The sequence below is a fragment of the Rhopalosiphum maidis genome, chromosome 2 (genome assembly GCF_003676215.2).
Source record: "Rhopalosiphum maidis isolate BTI-1 chromosome 2, ASM367621v3, whole genome shotgun sequence".
In the NCBI taxonomy this organism is placed as follows: Eukaryota; Metazoa; Arthropoda; class Insecta; order Hemiptera; family Aphididae; genus Rhopalosiphum; species Rhopalosiphum maidis.
This window is the reverse complement of record NC_040878.1, coordinates 51,695,404-51,710,947: the sequence shown is the minus strand read 5'-3', so window position 1 is coordinate 51,710,947 and position 15,544 is coordinate 51,695,404. Positions and strand designations below refer to the sequence as shown.

At 27.1% G+C, this 15,544-nt stretch overlaps 1 protein-coding gene across 1 annotated transcript; it reads right to left on the bottom strand.

The window, feature by feature from the left end:
* Window positions 1–505: 505 nt before the first annotated feature.
* LOC113554520 (tetratricopeptide repeat protein 12-like) lies at window positions 506–14,524 on the bottom strand. Its single transcript, XM_026958400.1, has 5 exons — window positions 14,349–14,524; window positions 12,980–13,177; window positions 8,398–8,546; window positions 1,357–1,600; window positions 506–642 (listed from the first exon to the last, which is right to left on the bottom strand). The coding sequence occupies exons 1-5, from the start codon at window positions 14,395–14,397 to the stop codon at window positions 611–613; spliced, it is 672 nt and encodes a 223-aa protein (XP_026814201.1). The 5' UTR covers window positions 14,398–14,524; the 3' UTR covers window positions 506–610.
* Window positions 14,525–15,544: the final 1,020 nt, after the last annotated feature.

Genomic DNA, 15,544 nt, shown 5'->3' with positions numbered 1-15,544 from the left:
CAAAAATGTACAAGCCATGTACACATTGTTAATGATATATTATATTATACACAGTGATATTCTTCTTATCTGTAATTCTTGTATTTGAAAAATTATTTACATAATTTTAAATGTATTAAAACAATTTTGAAAAAATATACTTTTTATTATTTTGCAACACCGTGATCAATTTAAAAAAATAAGTCACTTAAAGAATAATAATGATATGATACTAACGATTTATAAAAACAATTTTTTTTTCAAAAACATACATTTAATGAGGAAATTACTGTTGAGGGATAGGAGAATCACCTTGTAGGTTAGGTTAGATTATATTTACTTTAAGTTATTATATCTGTTCGTATAACCCAAGGATATATTATATAGTAATTCTAATACACGTGTATAAATGTGTTATATAATATGAAAAAGACGTATTTATTCTATAATCATTTTAATAATATTTATTATAATATATTATATAATGTGTACAACACGAGTTTCTGAAAATACGAAAAGATTCACGAAGCACTAAAAAGGTATAATATATATGATTCACTGCTGTATTTGTGCATTATGATGTACATGGAGGTGACGAAGAATCGACGTGATTTACGCAACATGATGGGTATTAACGGCTGCAGTTCAGTTTATTTCGATAGTCTATACAAAAACAAAAAACGATATTATAAAATATTATGTAGGTATTTTATTATAATGTAATATAAGAGCATTATTAATATATCTATTATGTATTAAGCATAATATGATTTATATGCGCTTAATTAATTTCTGATTTTTGTCATTTAAAATTTTTATTCATTAGCAGCAAGTCCTATTTGTAATATAATTAATTAATAATCATTTAAGTTTAGATAAGAGGTTTTAGGTTCCGCAAAAAATTGTGGTGTGACACGCCACTTATTTCAACATTAAACTAACATACATTTCATGCATTGCATCTACTCACTTTGAACTTTTTATTGAAAAATGTAGAATACAAAATGATGTATCTATTGACATTTAAGATAAGCGTAGTAATATATAAGTAATATAACAATAAAAATGTTGTTCGTTTAATGTTTAACATTGACGTTTTTAAAAAAGCATTCTGCTTCTGATTATTGTGATAGGTATCAAAAAGTTTGAAAATGTATATGTTATGTATAGGTTGTTGCTTAAGAATCAAAGTATTTTATAGTATTTTTTCCACTAATAATAGCATGCGGACGTTTGGTATAATATAATAATGTTGAATTCGAATGTGTCCAAATTAAGTATGCAAGGAAAATCGTATAAACAAAGTTAGGTTACTTTTTGAAATAATGAGGAAAAGGTGTAATTAAAAATCATCCAACCGTTATCATGGGTAATTACCTTGAATGCGTTTCGTCTGATCAGGGTGAGTTTTGAGAGCGGTCTCTATCAATTCATCGGCAGCTCGAATATCGCCTAATCCCCATAACGCTTCAGCCTTGTAAAGGACGGCGTTCAGCGATCGTTCGTTGAGACGCAACGCTCGATCGCAATCTTCGCCGACTTCGTCCATCAGACCCAAATTGATCTTGGCCAGCGCTCGGTTGGTGAATAGCACGCAGCTGTCTTTGCGCACGTCGATGGCCTATGCAAAGACAATAATAACTCCGTGATATAATAATAATAATAATATATTGGTAATTATAAGTCGGTACATTCAAATTTTGGTATGAACTCGACGAGTGTATATGATAAAATATTTGCAGGATCCCGTTAAATTTTAATACGATTTTAATAAATCATCAATTGACTGTCGAAAAACAATCTAATAGGAATGCTGTATACAACTTGAGTTTAAAGTAGTACGTGTATCGTTGTAAGTATATGTTATTGACTTATCGTCATTAATCATATTATTTTTTTTTTTTAATATTTCAATTGCATAAAGTACTTATAAAAATAATATATAGATATGTATAATCCAATTTATTTTAAAAAACAGTGACACGAAAACTTATAGAATTTAGTTTTTGAAAAAATTGCATATGTAAGCGTATATGTAGTAGTAAAACAACAACAATAATATATATAAGCAATTGATAATGTATACAAACATTTTAAACGTTAAGTTTACTATCGTTATACTTCATTCGCCGGGAGAATGTGGTTAATTCGCGCATACAACTGCGAGCGAGGTTTGGCCACATTTTCTCTGGTAACTGAGTTTGAGTAATATTAAATAACCAATATCAGAAACTAAGAGTGCCAAAATTAAAGAAATAACTGATTTCAAACAAATAAATAACACTGGCAACATTTATTAATAATAACTAATATTATAAAATACAATAATAGATATTAATGTCTGCTATAATTTTCAATATATTTTTAATTTAATGGATATTTAAGTATGAATAATTATAAAACATCAATAACCAAATAAGGGTCAAGGTAAATTATGTTTCTTTCAGTAAATTGAATGATTATAAACATAATACCAAACGATATTATCTCAAAACAATATAAAATCTTATTAAAATATTATTTTAATAATATTTAAAAAATTTTAAACGTTAAATGTAATAAAATGCGTAACGCATGTTCTACTAATTATTATATCTACTCGTTACTTGTAAGTATACTACTTAGGCCTTAGGGTACTTTGTACCTATTGTGTGTTGTGAGTTTGTGACTTTATATTGCGTGACTTTTTTTATTATTCTATATAGAATCTCTATTCGATATTATTAATATTATATTGCTAAACAGATTACAGGTTGGTTATTTTAACAGTGAACACGCATTCTATCACAAACTATAAATATTTTTGAAAATATAAATTTTTTAAATTTTAAAGTCACTAAAAATAAACATATTTTTTACCATTTTTATCGTTAGTATTCAATAAATAATATTAACCATAGGAATATGGTTAATATTATAAATCACGACATACTATATTAATAAATCCATTACAACGAGTATGTACTCAATGACTAGAAACACTCAACATCTAGTCGTAAACTTATTAAATAGAAAAATGGCTTTCTCATTTTTTAAGTTCTATTTTGCAAATGACAATAATATATATTTTATTTTCATATTCCCAGGTAAAATATTTTAACGAAAATGTCGACAAATGAAATTAGTCTTTTAATATTCGTATATTATTACGCCAGTGCTATTTTACTGCAAAATTCTAGTCCACTATACTTCACTCATTCAAACGTTAAAATAATAAATACCTACTTATACTTCATTCACTACTTGTTCAAAATGTGTGCTCTATACATCGAAATATTTGGAAAAATATTCCATTATGGATTATAAAATTAAAAATGTATAATGTTATTCAAATTATTACAAACATAAAAATGAAATGATAAAATTAGTACAAAATTTACTTTGTTTTCAAAAGTGTAATTTTGTTCTACATCATCATAACAAATACAGTGAAATTAACGAAAATAATTTTTTTTTTTAAATATTATTATTATATCCTAGGAAGAATTTCTGCAACTAGATTTATTTTATTAATGCTAACGTTTTCTGTGGAAATAATTGTTTTTTATTGCGCACTATATGCATTATGCATTATATACGCATTATACATATTAAAGGTACCTACCTACCTACCTACCTATATTGGCTATATTGTACATTGTTATCTATAACTCAAACCATTTAAACTCAAAGTTATGTTGTTATCATAAGAGATTATGTAAATTGTATTATACGTATTAAAAATTAAAATCTATCATTATAAAGTCATATAGGTACACGTAAAATATATGTCGTATAAATTGCGATGAATCAATAATATTGTAATAGTTGTTAGTCAACAGTTTATCACTGTTTTTTAGTTTATTTACAACTATGTTGAGGATTACTTCCACATCAAACTACCACACCTATTACAATTTACAATACCAAGCACTATTGTAATCAAATCTTGGCCACGATCCCAATAGTTTAGAGTTAATGATTTCCTCAATGAATTTATCAAGACGTAAATGCACAATTATAAAAATATGAAATGGTAAATATTTTATTTCGTCGAGGTTTAATGATTGCTCTAATAAATTACATATTCAAACAATAATATAATATATATATAGTATTTACTGCGTGACTATACTCTAATTATTTCATAACGAACAAATATATACTATAACTACACAAATACCTCACTTTTTTAAACATAAAATATTAATTTACAGTTATAAACAGTTAGTATAAACAAGTTGGAGTGTGATGTAAAACTGTACAAGAAGCAAAGAGGTAGGTTTCAGGTGAATAATAATTATTGATAAACTGGTAAATTGAAAAGCGTAATGATAAATCATAATATTTGAAGACGATTTTCAAAACTTCTCCGAATACGACATGATATCATAATATAATTATAATTATATTCAAAGTGTAAAGAAAAACAACATTTTTTGAAAACCAATACATTTCTAGATTCTCAAAGGCTAAACAATTTCTGAAAAAAATTAAATATATTTGGCGTATGATTCTGTATTTGAAATCATCAAGTAAATGTAGACAAGATATCTATATAATATATTACATACTGTGATACAGTGGATATGCGATAATAAAAGCTATGTAGACTGCACTACAGTGGAATTATCTCGACGGCCCCGTGGATATCTGTAGCAGTAATTTTTTCCTTATAACAGTAGTAAACTTGTAACAAGCTATTATAAAAATACTTATTGTTGGATAACGAGAATATTCCTATAGACGGATCTTTGTCCTGCGCGGTTAGGTCAGAAAGAAAAGTAAACGCAAAGTAAATAAGAATAAGACTTGTCAGTTGTCAATAGGTATAGAATAATATACACCAGCCGTTTGTAAATGTTTTCTGTGTGCAGGTGATGCGTATATAATCATCGACGAAGGAGCTGCGGGCTATAAAACGAAGGTTTCCCATTGAAATCCGCACAAAGCACGCGAAACCTTTGATTGACCCTCGATATACATTTTGACACATTTTTGTGACGACGACATAACGTACCTATTATATTATATTATACAGGGTAATCCATCAAATTGTTCAGTGTATTTTTTTTAGTAAATACAGAGATTTTCGAAATGTTATTCTCATAAAAACATTTAAGAACATTCAATATTTTACATTTTACATTTTACGGTATTTTTTTCAGTAACAAGGTAAATAAATATAAAATTATTTAAAATTTCCTTGTACACTTTAAGAGATTGTCTGGTTCACGATAAAAAAACTACACTATATTATGTATGTATTACATTAAAATATTGTATAACATTTCTTTCGTCGTCGCTTTGTACATTATTATATTTTTTCGTTTAATGGTTTCCCGCGTGTACCTACAGAATATAATAGAATATTTATTTCGTGTGCATTCGAATTTAACGCGTACAATGTTATTTATAATTATTATGAAACACGTATTATATTAATGATACAGTAGTATAAGTCTTACGAGATGTAATAACATGTATTTATTTGTTATTATTAACAACATTTTTCGTTTTAAACACGTGTTTTTAAAATACGATATTTGGTGTTGTGCTATTATTACAAAAGCTTTTTCATAAAAATATTGCAAGTTCATATTTTTTTTTGTACGGCAAATATTTTAACCATAGTAGACGATGTTCACATTATAATATTAACATATTAAGCACAAACCTCGTCATCAATTTGAATACCATTAGTACTTATGAAGTAACCAGTATCTTAAATAATCAGTAATTCGGCACCTAGAGCTGATGGTTATATAGCATTATTTTTTAAACAAATAGGAGACAATGTGATATTACCTATGACCCAGTAATAGACAATAATCATAGTAATTTTTGATTTTTCAAAGAATATCGAGTTACTGAAGTTACATCATTAGGCCCTATATTGTTTTTATTATATATTAACTCTGTACCTGCATCGTTATTAAAAGGAAAATTATTCATGTTTGCTGATGATATAGCACTAGTTAATTTTGAAGATAATTGGGAAAAATTAAAACAAATCGTCGAAATAGATTTACAGTATATGTATGACTGGATGAAAAAAAATCTATTATCACTTAACATAAATAAATCGGTTTGCATGCTAATAGTTACAACTCGTTCACAGCTTCCTGTTGGATACAGCTTTACAATACATAGTTGAGGAACAGGTACGATAAATTGCAGTTGTAAACCAATTAAAATGGTTCTATCATTCAAATATTTAGGAATAACAATAGATTTTAATTTAAAATGGTCTGAACATATCCAAAATATAAAAAATAAAATAAGGAGCTTAACTGCTTTATTCTACAAAATTCGATTTCTTAATAAATCAATCATAAGACAAATATACATGGCATTATGTAATTCAATACTACTATACGGTATAACATGTTGGGGAGGCTCTAATAGAACAGACATTAATATATTACATATAACCCAAAAAATGATAATAGAAGAAGCGTACTCTTTGTCATTAAAATACCCGTCAGGTGAATTATTCAAACACACAAATATATTACCTATATATTAATTATACATTTAAACATTAGACAAATTTTAATAAAATCTACACAAAACAACACACTAAATTCTATAGAAATAATGGACAGAAGAACAGGTAAATACATTAAACCATCATATACGTTTTTAACAAATTCAAGAAACTCCTTCTATCACATGGGGAAAACTATACTCAACAATTAATGTAACGATGCGAAGAGTCTAATAACAAGTTTATGTGAAAACCAATCAAATAATACCAATGATACAGTTAATAAAAATCAAATAAAAAAAGGCTATGAATAAAATAGTTAATGAACTAGATGAGAATGTGTGTATAAATGAAATTTTAATAAGTGAATATGTATAATAATTATAATATCTTATCAGAATGTTTATATGTTAAATGTGCTACTAAAATATGTTCCACTAAATATTTTATTACTGTATAATATTAATTAATTAAGTCATATCTCAAATTGTATTAGTATCTTTTTAAAAATTTTTTTTTTACTATTATAAGAACTCCGTATACTAGATACGAGCTTAGCTCGGTTGGTATACGTATCAGCTATTGTTAATGTATTCTTAATGTAATAATTTACTTATTGTATCATATAATTGTAATTAACTTTGGCTGAAATAAATAAATAAATAAATAAAACTTATAGCAAGCTTTTCGATGGTTATAATATCACCGCAGTAGACGGATGATTATTTTCAGGAGGTCACTACTTCTCCTCTAATTCTCACTTGAACATTTAAATCGTAATAACAACAGTTTAATCAGTTTAATGACTGTCGAAATGTACATAATATAACATAACGTGTGCATCTATACATATTTATTCGTTTAATTAGCACATTTATCTCAATGAACTATTAACATTAATATTAAAATCGAACTTCGTTGTACTAATAATATATTATATTATGATTAATGCGCTTTATAAATTAAATTATCTTCTGATTTTTTTTTAAAAAAATATTCTTTTATTTTTTGAAAGAATTTTTAAATAAGATCAGCGTTTTGATATAAGTCTAGAACAGAACATTCCAGGGCCTAGGGTATGTAATATGAATGTTTATAGTTAATAATATTATACAAAAATTTGTATACCATATGTCTATATATATTTTTTTGTTATATTTATAAATAATTTATTTTCAATAGCATTTGTATTACATATGTATAATATTATTATTGTCTTATTGAATTTTTTATATATTTTTTATAATTTTTTTTATACAAAATTTGGGTTCTACGTCCTAACGAAAAATGTATAAATGGTATTAATGGACACGACCTAATATAAGTATATTATCTTAAAACAGTCAGTTTTCCAAATAACCCGATCCTGGCGTTTCATGACGTATTGGTTAATTTTGTTTATTTTATTCAGCGAAACTTTCAACGCAATTACGAAACTGTGACAGTTTCTCGGAGAACTCAAAAACTAAACAACTTATGTATAGGTATATACTATGTAGGTATATATTTATCATTGCATACTATAGGACCTATTCGGCTATTCCTGCTGTGACTATTGCAAACACATTATCAAGAAACGCCTTATTCCGTAATAAAGTTTATACACTTAAATTTACACACTTTTCTTATTAAAGTAGGTATATTATACATTAGGTAAAAAATATATAGACGCCTGTTATATCAGCTTTTTGCTTTTAGGTTATTTATTTATACGATTCTGTAGCTGTCTAAATGTCGGAACTAGTATTTAAATAATTATAAATGCCAACAAGCTAATAAATAATATAATATATTTGAATTATTATGTAGAATACCTATCCTAATATAACCTAGTTAATGTGCACGGCCGTTGAAGGAAGGAATTTTACGCGAAATTCGATTGTAAGTAATAATAGAGTACAAAAAATTGAAAATACGCTAAAAACTCTTTGTGAAACATGATTTCTTACTTGATTGTAGTAGATGAGAGCTTTTTCATAGTTTCCCTTACGGTACTCACAATTGCCCATCGCCTTCAAATAGTCTGAACGTTTTATTTCTTTTTTCTTAGCTTCAGACCTCTGTTTTGCATCTCTTTCCACGTGTGCCATGAATCCAGCTTAAAACAAACGCTAATATTATAAATAACACGCAAATCATAAAAAATGTCATATTATAAATATTATAATAAAGACGACGAAAAAAAATAAAATGATAATTATTTTTTTATAAATCAGCGATTAGTTAATAGTGTTTATGCATCAAATTTTCACTGCTTGAAAAAATTGCTTGTCCATATTTACACAATTTTAACATCTCTTATTTCAATTGTGTATAGTACAATTATAAAAAGTACATTTTCTGCACCAATGTCGACGCAAATAATTATAGATTCTATTTCCACTTTTTTTTAAAAATATTATTATTTATGTAGACTCCGATTATAATTATTTATTTTTACACATGACTCATATAATAAGAATAGTATACTGTAGAGGTGGGTTGCTGATCACTTCTTCCCATCACTGTATAGGAACCTACGCAATGTTTATACAACAAGTAAGATATTATGGTGTGTACAATACGTCTCGAATACCGCAGATATGTATATAATTGGTAGCCAGATTGATACTTCCAAAAAAGAACATCGTAAACCAGGAATTCGTTATTCAGATAAAATATATATTTAAAAAAAAATCGACAAATACTACGTGATATATTGTACTATACCTAATTAAAGCCTGTATTTTAAGGAATATCATAAATCTAAGTAGATATTATGTTATGAGTTGGTAGTACGTTGTTCTACTGTTATAAATATTATAATATTATAATGCAATTTATACAATTTCTGATGTAGACCGATTTCTAATAATATATACATAACGATATAGTATAGTATATTAAAGTAACTATACACTAGTAGACCCATCCGTATCGACTGTAAATCGAGTTCCATCGTATTTTTATCGTTAGAAGTTAGAATAATTCTATATGTATGGGTTGTGGGTACTTATTGGTATAAGATTTACGATAATACTATCGCGTTGCAGTGCAGTGTGTATATTAAATATAGAGAAAGACACCGGTTCTTACCTTATTCGATCTACGATGAAACCCCGGAAGTTCGTGATGTTGCATTTTCCATTCAACCGACCACGACGACCGTACATCTATCTAATATAGTGTATACACAAACACACAATGTATAGGAGGTACCTCTATACACATAGCTACATACAATATACACTATTTTGTAAGGCACGCGAAAACGTCAGCGTATTTGTTGAACGTATGAAATCATTTTGAGATTTTCATGATATCTATATATACATATATTATATACACTGTACGGTATACGTAAAAACGGTTTTTTCCTGTATATTTTATTGCCCGTTTGTATGTATTTTTATCAATTCGTTTTATATACACGCTATACGATGCTGTTTCCTGGTTTCACGACTGTGTTATATTTATATACTATTGTGTATATATATATATATATATAATATATTACGCTATATATCTCCACACTGCACGTTCTTTGAAATCTAATCGATTATTAACGATTGAAAAAATCGAATTTTACGCGAATCGTTTTACAATCCTTTTTTAGTTTAATGATCATTACATTTTTCAGAATAATTTCGATAGGTTAGGTTAGGTAAATGTTTATTTTATGATTTGTGTATATTCTTATAATGTAACAGGGTATCTCGTTCCTATACCTATATCAATGCCTAAAAATATCGTGTGTACTATATGACACATACGTATAGTATTATAGATTGTAGCAGTGGTGCGCAACCTTTTTTGATCCACGACCCCCAAAATTATTTATTTTGATAATGCGACCCCCCTTTTTACCAACATTCTGTAAGTGTATAATATATTTTTACCTATATTTATTTGTACCTATATGGTTAATAAATTTTAGCATTAACTTCCCAACAGCGGATTATTTCTTGGAGACAGGGAAATTGTCATTACTTTTCAATGTAAAAACTTCTGAATAGCGGATGCCTAATTAAAAAAAAAATCAAAAACAAATAACTTTGGGAATTCAAAACCAGTATTTGACAAGATTGATTTTCTTTTTTTAGTATAACTTAAAAACTGATAACAATAGGTACTTGAAATTTTCACAAAATATTTATGTTAGTATTTCCAACATATGAAATATTTTTCTAAAAATTTTTTTTTGTTGTTTATAGACATTTGGAATTTTAAATCTTTTATTTTTAAATTTTGATAAAATGTTTTTGATCCAAAATGTTTGAAAATTTAATACGAGATTCCTTATAATTTGTTCATTTACTAAAATTTTATATAAAATGATATAACAATAAATTTAAATAAAAAACGTTAAAATGGTCTACTCGGCACTCGCCAAACATTTTTATCTATTGATTTTTTTTTTAAAGGAAACTAAGTGTTTTATTGATATTATATTATATTTTCAACAATCGCTTACCTATTTATTTTATTTGACTGATTTGTCAATTGTTAAAACACTATTATCGAATTTAACATAGTATATGCACATATTTTTTCCTTAAAAATATTTACCCTTTATGAATTTCAAAAATTTACTCCCTCTGAATAGCAGACAAAATGTCTGTGACTGAAAATGTCCGCTAATCAGAGATTTTACTGTATTACCTATTTATATAAGTACCTATGGAATTTAATTACAGAAATAAAAATTATTGTTTATTCTATAATAGGCCACACTATGAAAATAACGAAATTTAAAAATTTTAGATCCAATAAAAACGATAGCTATAGGAAGGTAAAGTGTGACATTGTAGTCCGTTAACAAGCCATTATATGACATTTTATGTCTTTAAACCCAATCTTTGTTATTCATCTTTCAAATAATCTGGAAATTTAACGCGATACTGCGATAGTGTAATTTTTCAAGAATACAGCGTGGATAACTTGAACAATGATTTTCATGTTTGGTTTGATAAGTATGGAAATTTATCCTTTTAGATTTGAATTGTTGAATAATTTTTTTGAAGACATATGCATTAAGTTAAAAACTTAAGTCTCGAGAAATTATTACATTGGTACGGTGTGTTGGACTTTATAATTATTGATTTTATATATTTACTACATTTTTGATGGTAAATTATGGTTTTTTTTGATTTTTGGTTTGTTTGATTTGTTTCCATATTATGTTTTGTCCATTGTAATTGAATTTGTACCAAAGTTTCATAATTTTAGTGATACATGTATAATATTGTTTTGAATTCTTAATTTCAAGGATGTTATTTTTACGTTGGAGTCTTACAATTTTTTTAGCTGGCCCAAAGAACAACTCTAATTTTGTTGAAATTGGTTTAGGTATAAACAAATAATAAATATACATAGACGTATATAATGCTTGTGTACTTAGTAGATTTGTACTCGAATAAACGAAAAAAATATGTACAAACAAAAACTAATAAACTTGTATAAAAGAAAAATGATTATTAAAGTTTGTATAGATTTTCTTTTTGAGAAGCATTTTAAATATTCTCACTTTTAATAACATCATGTTAGCATCAGTTAAATCAATTTAACCTTTAGCAACCTTTGCAAAAGCAATTTAAAATCAACTTATTTCTTGCTCTGATAACAGCGAAACAATTTGTTCGTAAGAAAAAAAGCTTAAAAATGTAATACGAAAGAAGTTACTCCTCTCACCATTATATATTTATAATACATCGAAAATGAAATTTGTTTTGGGAATACTCAATAACGGAGTACATTCGACAACTTACTATATACAATTTAGGGACCTCAGTTTTATTTTTATTAATTCTGTACTACGTAATTATATATTTTAGGCGGATTTGCGATTTACTGCTTATTATTTGAATCTATATTCATTGAAGCTTTACCGTTAGGTTAACTACCAATAAATATTGACCTTTCCGTGACATATAAAATATTATTCTATATTTATTAATAACACATGTAATAGTGAAGTATGGTAGTAAATTGAGAAATTTCAAATATTTATTTAATTTAAATAGCGGAGCAGATAAACGTAAAAAATAAACCACGATAACGGTGACATAACTTGTATACCTATTATGAACATGCATTGTACATTTTATTCCTCGAGTATTTACACGAAATGTTCATTTAAACATACAATATTTGTTGTATTGTTTAATTGTAAATGAATATGATCTTACAAACAGATATTAAACATTGGATCTACAAATAAATTAAACACCTATTTACAACATGATGTCGAACGATTGTAGGTACATGAAATTATAATAATAATAATACTTATAAAACGATGATTAAAAACAATTGGAAATTTGTACAAGTTTTTGTCGTTGCCAAGTTTAAGGGTCAAAGGGGGAAAAGGGGAACAAAATCGTTGTAACAAAAAAAAAAAAAAAAAAGAAATGACTACGGAAACCGTTCATATTAGTAGTACAGCTATACTATACTATAATATACGAATATCTTAAATATAATATTATTATAATTTTCCGTATTTCAAATAATATTTTAATGTTGTAGATAAATAAAAATGAATTTTCATACCAGCATCTGCGGGTATTTCATCTTTGGGTTTTCCTAGGTCTTCGAAAGCCTTACGGTTTATCTTCGTACCATTTTGCACAGTTTTCAGTGAACTCTCGTCCCACACTTTTTCACCGTTACCCAACAACTCTTCAGCTCGGAGCATGCCTACTTTGGATTTGGCTTCATTCTTCGAACTCAAATCCTTAATAATTCCACCTGCAGAATAAATAATTATATTTATTTATTTTATTATTGTATCCACATATTCAATCGGTGATAAAAACACTTACAGATATAACAAAAACTGTTGTTAACTATCTATTATCTGTGTTGCTTAGATAACGTATTCGAACTACAAAAAAAAAAAACTATTCTCTCAAAAGCTAATTATGACGCAAGCAATGTTTACGTTGGTATTTGTGACTAAAGTACAACATTTATTGTCATAATTTTTTTCAAACTTTAACGTATTTTATAAAAATAAATTTAGATTTTCTTATATTTAAGAGAAAACAGATTAAAAAAAAAAAAATAAAAATCGCGCATGTCTTAGTTAGTTTACTGCAGATAATATTAGTTTACAAAAAATTTATTAAATTTTGTATTGCACTAATGATTAATCTATTATTATTAAAAAAAGAAACTATTTGTGACGTAGAAGTACTCTGAGTATTAAAATACCTATTCATGAAAATTTAAATAGTTTACGTCCTAAATTTATACATATGGATATGGTTTAAAAGTCCTTTCCCTTTCTATTTAAGTTCTATATAATAGTAGTTGCATCTTATGGTCAGGGCTATAATTTAAATACATTTGGTATGTTTTTTCGCTATTCTGCAAAAGAAATTAAATTCAAATAACATTTAATATTATTGCAGATAGAAAATTATCTGACAAAAACTATGTTATGATTATTTGTAAAAGTTGTTATTTCTATAGATATTATCTTAAAACGTATTGAAATTATTATTTTTCTGTGGAAATTTAATTAAAAATTATACAAATGACAGTAATAAGTTAAAACTGTGGCTTAGTGAGCAAAAGCCTTTTAGTTTTCGATATTTTATATTTAAGTAACAATTTATTCGAAAAACGCATTTATTTTGTTGTTTGTTATTAAGTCAGATGTTATACGAAGTATTTTGCATTAATTTTTAGTGGAAAAGACGGAAAATGCGTACTTACTATTAATAACAGTTTATGTAGTATTGTAATAAGTATATCAAACTCACAGCACCGGTTCCCCACTATATAGTACTATAGTAGTATACAGTCATAGCTTTGCTATAATCGCCTGTATAATATTATATCTATAGTGATATTATATCTTTTCGGCTACAACTGCTGTTTATTGTGGCGTGTTGTGTATACGGCGTGCACCTACCTATGAGATTGACTTTGCGCATAGATTCTTCAAATTCTTCGTCGTCCATGGTCGGGTGGTTAGGCTTCACGAGACCAATATAAAACGTACTCGGGTAGTTCCGTATCTATCTATCTATGCATATATACAGCTATGGTTTAATGCACAACGACAATGTACTCGCGGCTGCAGCTGCGTTGGCGTACACGCGATTTTCCTATCGATAGCCAAGTGCCAAATGACGAGTGAAAACAGCACACAGCGATATTCGATTATAATATAAGCCACTGCGTATACGCGTATTGTTGTTATAATAATATGTGCATAGTTTCACCGCGCACTGCTACAGTTGCCATAGCAAAATCAGCTATTGATAACGCTCTGCGTCCAGGAACGTGCCACTGTCGTTGCAGCAGACGTCGCGTGATGCTACGATAGGTAGGTATGTTATAATATTATGCGTGCTTTACTATAATGTTACCCTAACCTAACCTATGAAAAGCGGACATTTTGTGCGTAATATAATATATTTAATTGAGTCTATACAGACTCTACCATAGAGGTTTTAGCGGGCTACATAAGAGACCGGTGGGGAGGGGGGTATAGAAATAAAATCTGCAACTGGCGAGTGCTGTACAAAATTTTAGTAAAAATTAAAACTCATTTTAAAGTATGTCATCTATTAATAGAAATTAAAAAAAAAAAAGTTCCAGCAGAATAAAATTTATTATTCCAAGATTGCAGTGTTTTAAATCAACACGTTTTACATAATTGATTATATTTGTACAAGAAAAAATGTTTGTTCAAGTAATACGTTATTATAAATATTTATAAAATCTGTGTGTGAATCGTGTAGGAGTAATCGTTATACTCGTAACTCGTAAGCAACAATTGTTTTAAGATCTTGTTTATAAAAATGTAATTTAATTAATGGATATGGAAATGTAATGCAATACATAAGTTGATTTATTTATTTGTTCTGTTTAATAAAACACAGTAAAAATATCATAACCAATGAAAAGTAAAGGAAACATTAATTTTATTAGTATCATATACCTATGTATTGTATAAATTGTAAGAATATTTTTTGTTTATTTATTGTTATCGCCACTTTAATATTACTAGTCTACTATCATACCGAAAAGAAAACAAATTATTGGGATTTTAGCTTCCGTAGTTATTTTTTAATTTATATTTTATTGGTATTAAAAGTAAGT

Coding starts and splice junctions, on each gene's coding strand:
- LOC113554520 (XM_026958400.1), bottom strand. CDS start 14,397: ATGGACGACGAAGAATTTGAAGAATCTATGCGCAAAGTCAATCTCATA. Junction 13,178..14,348: donor GCGCAAAGTCAATCTCATAG/GTAGGTGCACGC, acceptor TTTATTCTGCAG/GTGGAATTATTAAGGATTTG. Junction 1,601..8,397: donor CTCTCATCTACTACAATCAA/GTAAGAAATCAT, acceptor GTCTTTGCATAG/GCCATCGACGTGCGCAAAGA.